General features: G+C 47.5%; 1 protein-coding gene across 1 annotated transcript in view; it reads left to right on the forward strand.

Annotated features, from left to right (window-relative positions):
• The first annotated feature begins 1,116 nt into the window (after positions 1–1,116).
• LOC144157691 (uncharacterized) overlaps positions 1,117–19,252 on the forward strand; it is a 43,802-nt gene continuing 25,666 nt past the window's right edge. The window contains exon 1 of the mRNA XM_077688484.1: positions 1,117–1,381. Within this exon, the coding sequence (XP_077544610.1) occupies positions 1,283–1,381 (99 nt within the window). The 5' untranslated portion in view covers positions 1,117–1,282. The remainder of the gene's footprint in view (positions 1,382–19,252) is intronic.

Below are 19,252 nucleotides of genomic sequence, written 5' to 3' on the forward strand. Positions count from 1 at the left end.
TTCCCGATATTAAAAAACCGGGAATTTTGAGTACCCACCCTGCGCCAACTACTCAGTGGCTTGAAACATTCGTTATTTATTTTTACGAACTACTTTAAAACAGCTGCGCTGGTCGGCCTTAGTAGCACTGGCGTATAATCGCAGGTCTTGGAGCGAGATGACGGCGCTTTTCATTACTTATATTTATCTAGGAATGCTCCGCAATGTCTCGTGTCACCGTGAGGGATGAAGAAGACTACGATATCGAAACTATGTACCGTTTAGGTAGAAGAATATTTACAGGGCATATATATATATACAAGACAACAGAAGTTTTCCCCAATGAGGCTTGCCTTGAGGCGGCCTAATTGTTTGCGGGCCCTCCGGAGGGTGACGGCCGATGTCTCCGAATCTGTGTCGGGAGTGTGGACGACGACGCCCGCAGTGTGACGACCTCCTTCGTCAAACCTTACACAGTTGTTTTCTAACTAAGTGACCTATTTTAAGGGGGGAATCTCAGATATTCTGCAGTTTTTCTGTAACTCCGGTGGCGCCTGGCACGCGCGTGTACCTGTCAGAGACCAATATCTGTATATATTTTCACGAAATAATAAACACAGTTTTTATTCGAAGCAGTGGCTACTGCGCTCCCTCTCCGTTTGCCCCGGCTTCTCCGGGTAGTGGGCAGCGCATGAGGGCGGATGCAACACAATAGTATGCGTGTCCACCGTGTTAACAACCCTAACTCCCCGCTTCAACAATTTGGCGGTAAACACGGAACGCTAGGCCATACTGTAGATTGGTGAGGCCAATCTTCACTGATTCATCCAGCGTGCTCTTTCCGCAACCCAGATTTCAGAAACAACAATGGCAAACTCGGGGCCAACAGGTTAGGATACCCAAGGCGCTCACAATGGCGCTCGCGCTCAAGGCGTGTTGCACCGCGTTTCAATACAAGCCCATCTTTTACATTCAATGAACGTTTTTTCCTTCTCCCACGATCTATGACAGCAACCGTGTTTTCACCCAAGCTTCCAAACCTACTAACACGAACAAAGAGACATTTTAGTTCAGCAAACAAAAGACTACACAATTTTCCGGGAAGCATTGCGGCTAGTTTAAGTATTGCCAGCTGTCCGTGTGCAAAGCAGAGACCGAACGTGGACCGTTTACTTGAGGCAAGCCCTAATTTTACAACTAGTGCGGCTCCGGAAAGGCGTGAAGCTAATACTGTCATCATCACACGTAATTTTACTTCTTCCCGGAGTAAAACTATGTTTTCTTAGCAACAGCAGACTTGAACATGTCAAAGCAATTAAGGCCCGCACGATTCAAGTGGTGGGGAATTATCCAGAGCGGCTGTTTCGGCTTCATGTGGTTGCACACCTTCACGAAAAAAGAGGTATGTTCAGGGGTTTTGAATCAAGTACTGTTTATTTGGCGCGATAATCATTCGCCTTAAGAGATTTCACCCGAAGCCCACCCACCTGGACGAGAGATGTTCGGTAATAATCGTTTAATACTTTCTGTACGCTTAACATAAGAGAGCCGCTTTCAATTTTTTTGTACAATATCAATGATGATGTGTTGTTTTTACAGTTTGAGTACCCCCGAAAATTGTGAAACATGAAACCAAAATTCGTTCCTATGTTGATTATACTGTCTGGATTGACCGCTACAGACAGAAATTGGAACTAAACCGTGTTGCTGCTATATATCAGTTATAGATTTCCATACAGGCAATATTTGTAATATTTCTTACGGTATAATGTCAGGTGCAGTGAATAAAATTAATATTACTTGTAACAAATGTGCATTTCTCCTCTTTTAAGATATATTCTGCAACAAGCGGTATGCCTCGCGCAGAGTGAATGTTGTTCACGTTGCTTAAGTCTCGGTATGAAACGATTGCAAAAGCGTAAAGGCAGCATTTATTTTGTTTTGCAAGTTTTAAATATTGTTTCTCATTACAGAGCGTAAAACAGTAGAACTTATGTCCTTAACATCCTATTTCTCTCAGTTTCAGCAAGTTTTTCTGCCTGTTCCCTTTATTAAATACCGAAAATAAAGTAAATCGATTCCGGAAATCTCTAACGTTTTTATATAATACGGCTTATTCTCGAAAAGGAACACTCAATCTTCGAAGCATATTTAAGTACTGTGTGTGTCTTTGGCCTTTGTCAAGTGGTTTGAAAGCTTTTTTTGTTTTTTTTACAAGGAAGACGTTGTCAAAACTTGTGTTACGCAAACGTTGAGGACGTTTTTGAATGAAGAATTGAAATGAACTAAGCTTACTCATTTGACAAATGCCGAAGTTTCGATTGTATCTAAACAATAGTTTTACGCAATAAACTGTATTCAACACAGGCAAAAGTACTGTGGTCACAACTAAGCCTATTTGAATTTTTCGTGTATTGGGGAATTACTTTCTGATAATCATATTGAGGCTCCTCTTTTCCAACCTCTGCTCCTTCCTGTACGATGCTTCAACCAGCCTTCGGGACGTGCATTGTGCTCACCGAAATGTCACTTCCCCAGCAACCGCAGTCACCCATACAAAAAACCCAAGAACCTAGGACTACGAATTAAACCGCCCGACAATATTACACCGTTTGCACCACTCAGCTGGACCGCTGAATTTATCACTAACAAATGATTCGATCCGAACACTTTACTTGGTACTTGCCTGTCACCCGATAAAGAAGCTACAGGCCCCTATAACCGATCCTAAGAGCCCTCTCAACCAAGACCATCTACAAGATCAAACTCTCCTGCCTCTATCTAATTTCACAGTAAAGTGGTCTCATAAGTAAACGTAGCTTCCTGCGCCCTGCTAGAGCTCTTCGGGCCATCCACTCAAACTGCGTACCGCCGAAGGCTACAATGAACTCCTCTCCAAGGCGCTAACTTAGTCTATAACCTTATAACATCAAGTTTAATCTCCCTACTCGGAACATGTCCGACCCCCCCCCTTTTATCAATAACGGTATTCCAACATAAATTTTTTTTATTCATTGACTATATTATGTGAACGTGTGAGACTCCTCAGAGTGTATGTGTCATTCACTAGGAATATCATCATCCAGGAGAAAAAGAGAGGATAACTAGGAAGAAAGAAAGAGTAGAAGAATCGCGAGGAACGCGATCATCATCAAGAGAGCTTTCAAACCGAGCAGGTGCAGGGCTGGTTTCAGGCTTTTAAGACCGAGACCCGTGAAAAGATCGACGTGACGACGGACACCGTCAACAGATGGCAAACCCATCATCAACGGAAGCACTGCAACGACGGGTGAGCAGCCGTGCGGAACCACCAGAACCGACAACTTGCCGAATAAACGTCTCGACAACCAGCATAGCCACAGCAATCCTCTTGCAGGTCGTCTTCGGAAGCATTCTAGGAATCGTCGTGTACCAGACGCTTGCCAGGGGAACACCACCAAATGGTGAGTCAGATAAGACGCCTATTGCACCTGTCACAGACAGTCTGCTGCATACGCTTTGGTTGTCCGGCAACCGAAATTATGACCCTTGCACGGACTTTGTCAACCACACGTGTTTTACCCACGATCCAAATAGGACACCAGGAGCCGTATTCAATGCCCTGCGGCATTCCTATGCCGTTATTGGAAAACTATCCCGCAGCTCCACTGGAAGACTCCAGTTTGGTTACTACCAATCTTGCATTGGGACGCTTCGTCTCTATGAACAGTCCTGGCAAGACGCTATCAGAGCTGTCCTGGAAATTACAGCCGTCGGTACCCGGATGTCTTCACTCCACCTCTTTTCGACCATCGTACGCCTAAACCTTATGTACAGACTGGACGGCAACATCGTGATCAAGCAGGAACCACCTAGTGACGAACCTATTTACAGAGGGGGTCAACGTTACGACCATTTACCCCAGACATTATATACAGAAAAATCACTGATCGTGATCGCCGAACAGCGAGACCCATACCTCGCAGCCATACAAGATCCAGACAAAATAGAACTGTTAGCTCTACTCTTGACCGAGATTCAGAGTATTCTAACAGTCAATGTGAACACCCGAGAACTTCTTGTGATTGCCGCAGAGCTGGAAGGCGTGTCTAGTTATGACTTGGAGTTCTCCAACGCTGCCTCGCTCGCAGACGCGGTTGTGTGCCGATGTAGTGGAGACAATAACTGGCACGAAGATGGCGTAAAAGGTATTGCGCTCACCTACTCGCGTTCTGAGGCACAGGTTCTCAGTTCTTCTGAACAGCGCAAGGCAGCCCGCTACGACGGCCCTTGTCGTCATTGAGGCAGCTCTGTCCCTGTTGAAACACGGTTTAGGCGTAGCCAATGTGCAGGGGCATGCGGTCCATAAATTTTGCTTCAGCAGCGCCTTTCAAATAACAGTTCTCTGGCAACTCGACGTGTTGTTGAGGTTCTCCGCCAAGGCAGAGCACAATGCGGCCATTCTTAACACTTTCGACTTGCTGCGTGGTGCGATACGTAAAGAGCTCGAGACAGTTCTCAAAGGCAGGGATGCCTGGATAGCAGAGCAGATTATGCGAAACATTACGCTTTTATTACCCTACCATATCATTCCATTGGACACCCGGATTCCAGTCTTTGGAGAGAACTATTACCATAACTTGCTCCTGGCGCGGGAGTACGGGATTACTGAGGAACACTTCAGGCTTCCACCAGCGCTGTCTATTCAAGCAAAACAAGGAACAACTTTCTTCGTTACCATGCCCACTTGGCTTTACACAGCAGTGTTCGTAAATCGCACGACGACCCTCCTGACAAGCGCCGTCTTCGGAGTTTACCTGGCTGATAAAATCTGGGCTGTTATTTTCGATGGAGAGGGGGGGAAACGAAGTTTATCGGTGCTTGAGCGTTACACTCATTCATTTCGCCGCATTAAAACTCGGGAGGACATTTTCGACAAAGTGATATTCCGACCGCATGCAGCTTTGAGATCGTGTGTTCAAGCTCTGAGTCTTCCACAGTGGCACGAACTTGACCTCCATGGGGGTTCCTCACCCATGTCGTGGAGCCAGACATTTTATAAACTAGTAGTTTTTTACTTTTACTGCGACGCATTTTTTGATAACCCCAAGCGTGCGCTGCACTGGAAAGTACAAAACATCACTCAGCAGAATGAAGACTTTGTGAAAAAATTCAAGTGCGGCAGAGACCAGGATAAATTGTCGGATTACCAAATTTAGACTCTTATACGTTTTTGTTTGTTGGCCATGCAATAAAAATTTAGACCCAACATGAAGTTATTTCCTCATTTCGATGTTTCAACACGTCTTATTTAAATGCAACTGAAAAAAATTTGTGCGGTCTATACAAAAGGGTTCAACTTAAATTGCGGTTGACACAGCGAGGATTAAAAAGGAGGTGATATGATAGGTGTAACGTTAAAGGGACATTGAAGTAATTTGTAAACATTGCTCGATTACTAGCGCAAAGTGTAGTCGGGATTACGACGACCACGTTTTGAGCACTTTGAGTGCGTTGACAGGAATTTTTAAACTAGAAAAATCAATTAGAAAATGCGGTCCTCCTCTCAGAATCCTCACCCATTTTCTCTGGCGCTTTCATGTGACGTCAGGAGAAAATGACTTGGCTTGCTGGCGCTACTGCACGCATCGCCGACCTTCCAAAAAGGCTAGTCGGCACAGCGTTTAGTATGGCGGCCGCCGACGGGTCGTCGCAATTCGTTCGCTCAGTTGAAACTAAGCCATGACTCGTTTGTGTAAGAAAGAATGGGCCTTTTTTGCTTTGTTTGTCTGTCAACGGTATCAAGCTCCATGTCCAGGTCGGTCCACACAAGCGTTGCACAAGCGCACATGCGACACTTCGCCGACTGTTACGCTAGTAGGAAAATCTAAGTCCGCTTGAAAGTGGTAAAAGTCAGCGAAGTCACTATTAGTACTACAGTCAAACCCGGTTATATCGAACTCGCAAAAAAACGCCCGCGAGTTTGATATATGGCATAATTCGATATATGCATGCTGAAGAATTGGGCAGCATAAAAGCACCTACCGTTTATGAAAACACTTTATTAATGAAACAAACTCACTTCCGCACGAAGTAGTCCTGAATTTTCTTCTGTTTAAGCAGCTTCGCTGCCTGCGAAGCTGGCAGCGAAGCGCGTCGTCGAAGCACGTCACCGATTGCGAAGCGCGTCGTCGCCAAAAAGCCGCAGCGACGACGGACTTCTTCTCACCACGTTCCACTATGTTTATAATTTCCAGCTTCAAGGCGAAAGGCAGGTTCTGCCGCTTCGCGCTAGCCGTCACGGCTACACAGTACAAGTCCAACACACGCCGACAATTCGAACACTCCGAACGCAAAAACAGCTAAAAGAACAAAGCGCGCACCTCCAGCGACGAGAGAACTGGAGTGGCAACAGCCTGTGATTGTCTGTCTGAGCAAACGGGGCGGGAGGGCCAGGATCATTTTTTTGTTGGGGCTGCACAGGAACCGCCGAGCTAAACCACTTTTCGAGGGTGCGTCGGCGGGGTTTCTCTGCCGTGACGGAAAGCCAACTTAGGGGGGCACTTTTGCGCCGCTGGCGTTCGATATATGGGTAGTTGCTGCTATTTCTGTTCGATGTAAGCGTATTTTTTGCCATACATTCTCATTGAATACATTCTGTGCGCAGAAATAGTTCGATGTAGAGGATAATTCGATTTAAACGGGTTCGATATAGTCGGGTTTGACTGTAATGAAATAAAATCAACAAACTTTTATCGTGCAGCGTAAAACTAGAGAGCATAATCACGTTTTTGCGCTGGGTGAACAAGCAGAGTGTTCAGCAGAACAACTACGCATCTGCGAGCGGTTTCCGTCTAAGAAATGCAATTGCTAGACATAAAATATTGTGTAAACTTGGGGGACGCTTACTGCACGAGCGCTATACAAAAAAAAAAGCCATTTGAGCTGCTTGAAATGCTAAAACTAAAAAAAAGTGTAAACTGGTTATGCAATTTATACCTCATATTTCCAACTCCGGCAGCTCTGACTTGTGGCCGAGCTTTCTAGAGCGCTAAGCCTGCTTTTTTGCAAGTTGGAAGTTAGAATCCCTGAGGATAAAATCGTTTTGTTCAGTAAGTTGATTTTTCATTTTCGGCCGATGTTTTGTATACTGAGTTCACCATTTCAGGGCGGTAACGTTTAGTGCTCCACGAACAAGTTCAAAGAACGCGCGCAGACTGACACTCACGCGCTAGTGAGTTCTCGTTGGCATCCTGTTGCCATAAGCACCGACTGCTGAAGGGCAGTGGGCACAGGCCAGAATCAGCAGACAGTTAGCTTGGTGGGAACTTGCTTTTTACTATACAGGCATGAGCGGCAGGGTTTAATTGTTGGGGAAAAGCGCATGGCATTTGAGCGTCTGCAGTGACGCGGAGGGCGTTCATCCACTGCGAAGGCCTCGGAAGGCGATTGCTACGATACCAAGCCGTCCTTGGAGGCTTATCTTAGGCATTTTACATCCAATATCACGGCAGAAGCACGGTGTGAGGATAATTGATATATCTAGAACGGCCGTCCAACGATAACGTCGGATGTGACTCAGGTTCTTTTAAAGAACCGAAACCGAAACTTGTTTATATGCTAGTCTTTGCCATCATCCGATTATGGTGCGCCTCGTCCCGCCGTCACAGGGTTTAGTTGGTGCGGCCACCGCAGACCGCGCATGGTAGTTTTTTTCGAGCTTTTTAAAATAATTACCGACTTACCAACCGCATAAACGATGAAAAGCGTGTTAATTGGAGCCACTCTATGTTGTGCAAGCAATAACGGGAACTTGACAAATTCACATCATGTCCCTTCAAGGTAGGAAAAGAGAGTGGAGTTGATCAGGGAACAATCGTGTGGTAAGTACTTATTAGTGGAAATAAAGAAGAAGGTATGTTTGTGGAAGTGGGCGGCAGAAAATTAGATGGGCAGATTATATTAAATTAAGAAGTTCGCGGTTATAAATTGGTAGCAGTTAACACAGGACCACGAAAATCAGAGATGTATCGGAGAGGTTTTTGAATTGCAGTGGGTGTAGATCGGCTGATAGTGATGATGATGTTGATACATGATTGGTTAAGGTGCAGTATGATCTATGCGTTTAGCACTGCAAAAAAACAGATTCTCAATAGTTGCGGGGGTCACCAGAGGGCGACGGAGTGGCAAGACGTAATCGTGTCAGCTGCCGACATTAAGACCAGTTTTGACTGTATTTTTGTCGTTGGGGCCTAATTTTGTGCTAAACGGATCCGCAAAGTTTCCACCTACACCAACATAGCAGACATTTTCCAGTTAGTGGACTGTACGTGACTTTACGGCCTTTTTTGTCTCGACCGCGCCGGCGGAGGTGTCAGCCCTACCCGCCGGGCCCGCCATGTTCATGGGCCGCCCCGGCCTACCGGCCGTCTGAAGCTATTGTCATGGTGGGATAAGCTGTGGAGTGTGAAGATATTTCTCCGGAAGAGGTTTCGGAGGATGCTGGCTGGAAAACTCACAGTGAGAGGAATTCTACGACCAAGGCAAGGCTACCACATGGCGGTAACGCTGGCAGCCCTAACGTGGGGCAGGGACCCTCGAACGGCCGAGTGAGTACGAACACGCCAGGTAGTGTCAAGAACGCTATTATCTGGCGGCGAAAAGGCCTCCGCTGCCGAAAAATTATATTGGGTTATCGTCAGCATCAGGAGAGGTATGAATATTTCAAAATTGGCGCGGCCGTGGTGGCTGATGCAATCACGGCTGCTGCTTGCATAGACGATGTGAAGGAGAAGCGGACACTATCTGCCCGAATTTTCAACATAATATTATGGTGCTGAGCATGCCGGAGGAAGAAAATGCTACGAAGTACATGAGGAGCAAGGATTTGTGCATTGCTGGGCACATGCGTGAAGCTGCGGCATATCGTGCGGCGCCGCATGAAACGTGCAAGGGGATAATAAGAAACGTTCCGCTCAGCGAGAGCCCTCAAGCGCTCCATCGCCAGATTGTTAACCTGCATAATCCCCTGGCCCTGGCTCCCATGCGAATCAACGAGTCGGGCACGGTCATCATCGCCTTCGAGGGGTACAAGGTGCCCGACTATGTTTGGTATGATAATGCACTAGTTAGGTGCACGCTTTACCGCAGGCGGATAGATGTTTGTTATGCGTGTGGTAAGTTGGGACATCGCACTCACGTCTTCCCCTCACCGGAAGAAGCGGTCTGCAGGAGCTCCGGTTCAGCCAATCCCGAGGAACCCCATGGACGTACGCCCAAGTGTGAACTGTGCGGAGGTGAGCATATCACGGCGGGCAAGGAGTGCAAGCAGCGGTTCTGCCCCATATGTGGTCCGGCGCCGTCGTTTGTGTAGGCTATGGCGCATACAAAGACTGAGGAAGAAAATAAAGGAGGCTTCAGGTACAACGAAAAGAAGTTTCCGTCGCTGGGGAAGATACAGGGGGCTGGGCAAGGATAGGAGCGTGGGCGTCGACGTTCCAGATCAAGATCAAGGGGACAAGGAACAGCATCTCGCAGCCACTCCGGCGGCCGGACTGGGAGCAGATCGGCGTCTAACGTGCGCTTCGCACTGGACAGACAGTTGGGAACTCGGACTGTGCGTGGCCCCAAGGGAACTGAGCGGCTGGGTGTGCGCAAGAGTGGTGTGTTGCATGGTGTGTAGCAAGGCAAGGGCCACGGTGGAGTGGCCAGTGATACTGCCTGGGTGGAGCGGCAAGTGCCCGAAAGCAGATGCCTAGTGTGGTAAGGCCAGAGCATGGTAAGAATGAGGAGAGATTCAATAGGTTAGAACAAGAAAACGCAGATTTGAGAGAAATGGTGAGGATCATTAGGGCACAAATATCGGGCCTTAAGGGTATGGCAGTCCCCGCACCGGCCGATGGTGCAGTGCATGAGCCCGTTGAGAGCATGTATGCGGCTGACGTAGGTGAGGCTGGTGGGTCACGCCCCTCAAAAAAGAAGGCAGTAACCCATGAGGCGGAGCCCTTGCCGAGGAAGTTGAGGTCTGAGGTTAAGGAGATAATGTCGGGTGTTATGGGTATAATAAATAGGTCAACGACGGTCCTGCGCAGCTGAATAATCGTCTCACCGAGTCGCTCGGCTCGATCGATGGAAGTTTCACGAAGATGCAATGTAGAATAGAGGCGTTGGAGAACAGGCACAATCTGAGTGCCTCTCAAGCCCCGAGGTCGAGATCTCAGTCGCCACGTTCCCCGACAGAGAAGTCTGAGGTTCAGAGGTGGCTAGCAGCAACAGCTTCGACATGGCGCGGCAAAATGAGACTTTTAGTGTATGGCAATGAAACTTTAGAGGGTATGCTCGTAAAAGGGCGCCTGTACAGGAGTATATTCGCACGTATAAGAGTAGGCCGCAGGCTATCCTATTGCACGAGACAATGGCAGAAGTTTCTCTGACGGGCTGCCGAGCCGTGTTCGGCGGATTTTAAGCTAGGGGAACTTGCATTATGATGGATAACAAACTGACCTAGGTGGTGCATGACCTTAACCTATCTTTCAGTTCCCTAGAATGTCATAATTGAGGTGGTTCCGAACCGGGTGAACAAGGGAAACGTGTTGTTTCTGAACGTTTACTCTGTCCCGAGGGATAGGGCGGACAGGTTAAAAGCTGCTTCTTCAGAGGGTTTCTAAGCTTGCCGGACACCGCCCGCTGATCGTGGCCGGGGATTTTAATGCTCCGTATCACGTGGGGGGAAGAGGCATGACACGGCCAAAGGAAGGAACCTCTGGACGAACGCTGCAGAGTTCGACCTTAGGCTGCTCACCGACCCTGCATTTACGACGCGAATAGGGACGTCTTCTTGTAGGGACACCACCCCTGACCTCTGCTTTGTAAAGAACGCTACGAGGCCCTGTTGGTAAAATCTTGCCGAGGACGTTGGTAGTGATCATTGCATTACCCAAAGGTTGAGGGTAGGCGCCCGAGGGATTGACCTTTATAGACTGGGATAAGTTTCGGGTGATCCGCGAGGAGAGAGGAGAAAAGGAGGAGAATATCTTAGGCCTGAACCGGCCATCTCTGGAGTATTGGGTCGTCCAGGTGTGGGAGGATGTAAAGGAAGCTACGGAGAGGATCACTACGGATCTGGAGGTGGACAGCGTTGATAGCAGGCTGGCCCACCTGACTTAAGCCAAGCAGTCTGTGCTGGCTAAATTGAAGGGGCAGCAGCTTAATCGCAGGCTGCGTAAAAAGGTTTCGGAGCTGAATAAGCTTATTGAGGAGCATTGCAAGCTTTTGTCAAGTAACAGTGGGATGAGATATGACTCTCGGTGGATGTGCAGGTGCGCAACGGCAAGTCGTGGGGCTTGCTTAAGCCTTTGCTCAACGACTCCAATACGAGAGCTAGTCAGGGGCACGTCCTCGCTCGAGCTACATACGATGCAGTGAGGTCTGCCTCGAAGGAAGAGCTGGTTCTGCAGCTGACCAACAAGTACCTCCCTGTTGCAGCCACGGATGATATTCTGGCGGAGCAGACGTACACGGGGGACAACGTTTTCTTAGATGAAGACTTTTCTGTGGAAGAGATACGTATGGTTTTGCATAACCTTAAGAGTAACTCCGTTCCCAGGCGGAACCAGATTTCGAACAAGCTTTTGAAGAACCTGGACAATAGATCGATGGAGTACCTTTCGTGGGCGGTTACCTTACCTTACCTGGAGTACCTTACCTGGGTACCTTGAGGAGAACGAGGTGTACCCCCACACTATGATTGGGTTTCGGGCCGGGCGTTCGACTCGAGACGCAATGAAGCTCATCAAACATCACATCATTGACGGAGGTAGGAGGGCATTAAGGCCATCCTAGTGGTGGATCTAGAGAAGGTTTTTGACAACGTTCGACACTCGTATATTCTGAAGTCTATTTCGGATGCAGGATTGGGGTCTCCATTTCACGACTATATGAGGTCATTCCTACCCTGACGAAGGCTACCCTGAGGTCATTCCTACCCTGAGGAAGGCTATCCTGGGGGTTGCAGAGCTGGAGTCTCTGACACTGGATCTTGGGGACAGGGGCACTACTCAGGGGGCCGTCATCTCGCTCGCCCACATTGTTCAATCTGGCCATGGTGGGATTGGCCAGGAAACTCTTGGAAATTGATGGTATTAAACATACCACGTATGCTGATGATGTACCCATATGGTGTACTGGGTGCAGTGAGGGCTATATCGAGAGTGTTCTGAAGGAGGCAGTAGATGTAGTCGAGGCTTACTTGGTCCCAACGGGGTTAAGGTACTCTTCCGCCAAGTCGGCGCTGTGGGTTTACAGTCCCACTAAAGGGGACCCAAGCGAAGGGGTTGGGTTCCCGTGGACAAGATTCGCATTCATCTTTGCACGACGAATGGGGATATAATACCTAGGGTAGGTAACATCGGGGTTTTGGGGATCCTGATTCGGTCTAATGGCGCCAACACGCTGACGATCGCGAAAATTATTGCCAAGACAAAAAGTGTGGTTCGCCTAGTGAAGAGAGTAGCCAACAGGCAGAATGGGTTGAAGGAGGACAGTCTAATTCGACTTATGCGCGCCTTTGTGCTTTGTCACTTTAACTCTGTGGCGGCTATGCAAAAGTGGAAGCCTTCAGAGAATGCGAAGCTTGACACGCAGTTAAGGAAGATCACCAAGAAGGTGTTGGGAGTGCCGCTGTGCACCAGCTACGAGCGGCTTGTCCAGCTGGCTATACATAATACCTTGGATGAGATAGCTGAGGCTTCCGAGAGGGCGCAGATGGTGCATCTCTCTATGACCAGCGTGGGTGGGCAGATTCTGAGAGAGTTAGGTGTTCCTCAGCAGAGGATTTCGCTGCTTCACGTCGGTATACCCTTGAAGGCGCGTCAGTGGTATCAAGTGATGCCGATTGCCAGGAACATGCATCCGGAGCGAAATGTGGGTAGAAGAAAGCCCAGGGGGGTTGCCTGCTGAGACTCATTCGCAATAAGAATCAGAGGGTTAGCTTCGTCGACGCTTTTTTTAGTGAAGAGAGGAAGCTGGTTATCGTAGTTGTTGTGGATAATCAGGACATGGTCGTCAACGCTGCTTCCGTTCGTACTAATAGACCTGAGGTCGCCGAGCAGGCAGCTAATGCACTCGCCCTTGTTGATAGGGGCAGACCTTTCGTGTATAGTGACTCAAAGTAGGCTGTTGGGGCTTTCGAGAAGGGCTCGGTAGGCATGGTGGCTTTCAAAATAATGAAGGCCTGTGAGATGTTTCAGCAAAACTTATGTTGGTTTCCTGCTCAGCTTGGGGGTATTGAAGGAGCTCCTCTGAATCTCAACGAGTCTGCTCATACGGCAGCGCGAGATCTTACCCTCCGCTCTGCCCCGCGTTACGGCGTGACAGTACTCTCTGAAAACAGAGACTCCCCTTCCGCATACAATGAGGTAACTAAGTAGTATCTTCTTAACCGCAGAATTATCTGATCATTATCACTTAACTTTTTTAGGCAAACACAGCCCTCGCTTCCCAGGTGGCCCGAGGCAATACGCACTCACTCCAAAAAAGGTGGAAGTGTTGCGCGGCAAGTGCACTGACACGAATTAGAACTTCTCTGACCGCTTGTGAAATGCTACACTGTACGGTTTACGGCATCCTAATATAAACCGGGCTCAGGCACTTACATTACGCTTACTGCAGACCGGCACTCATTCTTGCTCGCCGAGGCTCAACATGTTTTATCCTGAGACGTATACGGAGCCATATTACCTGGAATGTGGTGATATAGGCACACTGGAACACATGCTCTGGTCTTGCGAGCGAATTGAAGATGCGGCTATCAAGGAAGCGTACAGTTGGGAGACTGCACGTCGCAGTTCGGACCTGGACGATCAATTCTGGACTGTCCAGCAAGCTCACGACGTGGCTGTGAGGCTTGGCCTTTCGGTCCCGCCGTGGGAGCGGACCGCATAGTGGTTCATTGAACCTACTTGCAGTATCAAAATACGTTTTCCCTCTCTCCTTCAACATTTGTGCCCCCACAACAGGTACACGGTTTCGTTTTACCGCTATGAATTGAACAGTGTATACGGAAAGTCCCTGGCAGTTTATAGATGTGACCTAGCTGCACGGGGATATAGTTGTGCCGATTTTTTCTATATTACCATTTGGAGCATGGCTCCGCTGAATAACAGCTTCACCGCCTGAATGTTCATTCAAGGAATGTACCAGTGTGGACGCTGCTGGGTTTTAGCGGCGGAAGTGTAACTTGGCGAGTTTTTAAATATTCATTTCCTCAAATTGATTCTGTACGCTGGGTGAAGAGTTTGCCCTGCTCTTGGTGTTAGTAGGACTAGTTTTCTGACTTCACTGAACAAGTCAACCTGTGGCAGAAAGAGATAGAAAGAAAGAGAGGGAGGGAATTTTTCTTTAAAATAATGATTGTATTGCGGAAAGGGTACATTCTTCACGGGTACCCATGCGGCATCTTAGTTCAACCGCTCTCTTAACCAGCAGGACCTGTCAGGAGAGATTTGTGTAACTGATTGTGTTCTTGAATGTGTTCAGTATGTGAATTTAGCTTTAAATTGAGAAGGGAGCATTAGGTGCATTCCCATTGGACGTCGAAACTTGTTAGATTATTGTTGATCGCCGGTTGACGTAGTAGCTATGGGGTAGAATCTCTGGTCATGTAACCAGAGTAATTGATTTTTTACCTTGAATTTTTCTTTTCTCGAAACCCAAGATGATGTGCTACGTGGGAATCTCCTTGTTGTCTCTGCAGATGGTGATGCGTCTCACCGCAGTGACGCACTGATCCTTCAAGTCCGCAAGGAGATCCGCCTCTGTTTTTTTTTTCAGAAGATCTGGCGCGGATATCACACCCTGCGAACTGTTGAGGCTCCGATGGGGTGTGACTTTGATGTCCAGATCAGGCAGTCTAGTGTGAGCGAGAAGCTTTGTGGACTACTGCTCGTCATTTACTCTATCAGGAGTTCACCAGTTATTTGCTTTTGGCCTGATACGATTTTTCTATTATGGTTTCAAGATATTTTGAGATCAAGGAGACTGACTGCGATGCAAGAGGGTTGGCTGGACTGAGGGATTCCATGGCAAGAAATTGAGAGTAATGATCCGGTTCACGAAAAGTTAAGGATGTCAATGAAGGAAAAGATTCTTGTGGCGGCCTCTTTTCAGAGATCAATCACGTTTGGAGGGGTTAGAAAATACCGTAAAGCATAGTTTAAAAGCGGGGGACGGGGATATTTTCTTCGCTCGTGCTACCCTGATACCGAGAGAAGTCCCGGAGCCCCCTGCCTGGTAAACAGGCAGGGAGCCCATCCGCCGGAGCTTTACCTGGCTCTGACGGCCACCGTTTGTGGTTTCTTACCATTAACCTTCAAACACATCACCATATTAGGTCAGAGTCTATGTTAGGGAGCTCGGGGTGCCCGGTGTCGCCAATACCGTCACCAAGATTTCTCAAGGTGGCCTGTGCTGGGGACACCGTTCATCAGGTAGCGAATTTTGTTCGCTTCATGCATGGCAGAGTCAGCGCGGCTAAAAAGAAGTGCCATGTCCACGGCAAACATGTTGACACTTTTCTTGGGTTTCTGTATTCGAAAGAGTGAAAGAGAACAAAATAAAACAGTTAATTACTCCCACGTGAGAGCAGAACTTCAGCCTCAAAAATACTTGCAATTCCTTAGCTTTCTTGCTCGGTGTCACCTGGAGAGTCTGGTCGTCGGGTTGACAGCAGGTGAACAGTGTCTCCCACAGCTTACGGAAGGAATGGTTGGAGAAGGGTGGTAAGGAGGGGTTGTGAGCGCATTCTAGAATTACATGCTAGAGGGTACCTAGCTGTGGACAAAATCTGCACAGAATGGTGTACTGTGTCAGAAACAGTAATATTATTCAAACCGCTTGACGGGCATCCCTGCCTGTAATTGTCAGAGTGTATTTGCGGAGTCTTGCTGAGTGACCAGGGAGAGCAAGAGAATATTTGTCTTCTGGTCCGGTATTCGTGACTCTAGCAAACGCAGGGTTGGTCATGACGATCCGTGTTGTAAAACGTTTTTTGCAGCTACTGGCGGAAGTATGTCCAGGACGCAAAAGCGCCTCATGGTCCTCGTATGAAGTACGAACACCTTCTTCCTCCACAAAGTAGAAATTGTGCAGTTTCAACGAATCGTCCCACTGATTAAACTGGCAACGTGCTCGATGTGCGGAATCCGGTCTTCAACGTCTTCGAAGACATCCCTATGAAAGGGATTAGGGTTGCGAGGCTGAAAAATTGTCACCTTTGATGTGGTAGTAACAGGAGCTTGGGCGGGGAGAGGCGACGGGTGGGACGTTGAAAACAAGGCCCGGTAATTCAGGAAAATACCGAGTCAGCGCCATACGTAGCTTATGTACTGACTAAAAGCTGTATTTCAAATGGTATACTACGACACGATGAATTAATAATTATAACCAGTAAAGAATTATTCAATATGTGTTATGCTCATTGATATGAGCCTAACACACGTTGTGTCATGTCCATCCAGGCGTCACCGTGTACTACCGTTGTTATTTAAATTTAAATATCTTGACATTTTATTCAGCCCAAAAAGTGTTCTCTTGACAACTCAGCCAATATAGGTCCCATATCGCTGCCAAGTATATAATCTTACATATTTTTTTGTAGCCCACGGCAGCAATAAAAGGCTATTGTCTGCATATTTCGGCTGCAATACACGATTCCAGGAACGATAGCTCAATTCCTACAACCGTTCGCCGTGGCAAGAGTTGCAATATGCTGAAACACCGCAAACATTATTAAGCGTAGATTTCGAAGTCGTCGTCACAAAAGCACTCCAAACATCTGTGACGTGCGAAAGCCTATTTTGCGTATGGCCAGTGAGCGAAATGAACTAAATTCCGGCCCCTGTTTATTGAGGCGATGAAAAACGTTTGACATGTTTCCGTTTTGTGGATTCGAATTGGAGGGGATAGTGCAGGTTGCTTGTGGCGAGCTATTTCGTCTAAGCAAGCGCTTTGAGTTACTGACTCCAACAAAACATCTGGGTTAGCAGGAAAAAATTTTATGCACCACTATGGATACCCTAGTGCATTCAAACTACGATTCACCGCATCAAGATACCACCTTTGTTAATACGCAAAATGTGAATATTTCCATGAAAGACCTCCGACTGCCACCCACAAATGTCTTAAGGCATATTTTGTAGTGCATTCCTTGACATAGTATTTCGCATACGATATCCTCGAACCGCCGGAAGTATGTTTCATAGCAACTGTTTCGTCTTGGAGATGTCCGCCTCATGTTCTAATCCTGAGGACACCTCTGTTAATTGACACTTCGCTCTGCATAAGTGAGCAGGGTCACTTCACGAGTCCGTATTTAGAGTATTTCGTCACGTCGATGGTTTCTTGGTAAAAATTAGACTTTCTCCCAACCGGTGTGTGACGAAAAGAGAAAGCCGTTCTCTGGATTTTTTTGACGCCGGTCCAAGCGACGCTAAGATTTGCACGGTGGTCCAAGCGCAGCATTCCGAACTCAATCACGCGCCTGCCGTCATCCCCGTGTGTTCGAACGTGCCACTTCGTTGTCGGCGCCTTTAATCATCATTAGTATTTAGGTTTGCAGTAAATTATAAATCCGGAACATGGTGTGACTGTTTTTTTTAATCTGCATATAACCTAAAGGCTAAGCCTTTCTAAGTTTTCTTTTTTATTTTAAAAATAATTTGAAAAACAAACTTCCGTAATTGAATTTAATCCTCGAGCATGAGCACGTGTTTGGCTGCTATCAGCGTACATCCTTTAAGCCCAATTTAAGCTACATCTTGGGCACTACAAGGGGAGTAAAATGAATGATCACCAAATCTGTTTTGTATGCCACTCTGAGCAGGTTCCATTTCCATCACTTGAAGCATGCCTTCATCGGTTAACTAGGCCGCTTGCAGTATGCTGGTTTCCCAAATTTTCTTCTTTGGTTTATTTTTAGCAAATGACAAAACAATGCAAACGTGAAAAGCAGTGATTCGAATAAAAAAATGCCGGTAAGATTGACGTTCGGGTTCGGATGGACTTTTTTCGTTTGGGTTTAGTTGCAGCTGAAGTAAATCAGGCACCAAAACCAGTTCGCGAACCAGTTCGAGAAATGGTTTGTTGAATTTAATTGTCAGCGAAGTCAGAAAGAAAGTTTATAATTTTAAAGGAATTATAAAAAAATGGCTGACGATTACAATACCTCGTATGCGAAATATGTGTGCAGCGCGCACTGCAGTCTTCTCGGTCAAGGCGCATTGCTGCTGCGTCTCAGGAAGTCATCGCGTCATCAGCGAACGCACGACGGCGCACGAAACTCCCCCGTTATCTCTCAGCGTGTCGGCGTCGCCGATTACGTGTTTGTAAATCGTGTTTGACCCCTCGCGCAATGTCACATGGTTCTGGTGAGACATGCACTGAGGAATAAGACGAAGGACAACAAGGCCCGATGTACCTCCAGCACGAAGACACGTTTATTCGGCTTAATCTCCCGTTATCTTCCACTGTTGTTCTTTCCCTGAGTGCTTCAGTCCTAGGAGTTTTCCACAGAGATGTCGTGACCACCTTTCACTCCTTTGTTGTCTAAACAATCCAGATACCCTGCTATAGAGGTACGTCTTCATTCGTGATTTTTTTCGCTGACGATGCTGGTAAATAACAAGATTTTTTCCTCTCTATCTTTTTCTCTTACTTCATTCTCTCTCTCTCTCTCTCTCTCTCTCTCTCTCTCTCTCAAAAATAGGCCGAGTCATGGCTTAATTATTACAGGCAGCTTCCTGGCGAATCCCGCGCGTGCGTAGGCGCCATGATTTAAGGGTCCAACCAACCAACCAGTGTTGTACGGAACGGCGTTACAAGGAACGGCGTTCCTGGAACTAGTTCCTTTTTGGAGGAACGGAGGAATGCCACCTTTCCATTAAGGGTCGGTGGAAATGTAACGGTAACTCGTTAGGTTTATGAAGGAACGGCAGGAACGGCGTTCCTCCTGCAAACGTTACATTTCTGGGCTTTGACCGTTTTTGATGCCAAGGTTCGAGTACAAAAATCTGAAGTCGCTACTGTGTTTTTATCTTCCTTCAAGCAGTCCTATTCCTCCCGCCTTTCAGCGCAACGTGCTTCGTCGGAAGTCAAAGGCAGAAGAATAACCATGCAGCGGGCCGCAGCTTGTGCTGCCTTTCATGCCGGTTCAGCTAACGCGGCGTTCGACAGTTGAATAGCGCAGCCGCGGCAATGCTTTGTACCTTTCATCGTTTGTCTGGAGAGGCCAGGAAAGGTT

The sequence above is a fragment of the Haemaphysalis longicornis genome, unplaced genomic scaffold, assembly GCF_048455015.1.
Source record: "Haemaphysalis longicornis isolate Haplotype H1 unplaced genomic scaffold, Haemaphysalis longicornis Haplotype H1 scaffold_10, whole genome shotgun sequence".
Lineage (NCBI taxonomy): Eukaryota > Metazoa > Arthropoda > Arachnida > Ixodida > Ixodidae > Haemaphysalis > Haemaphysalis longicornis.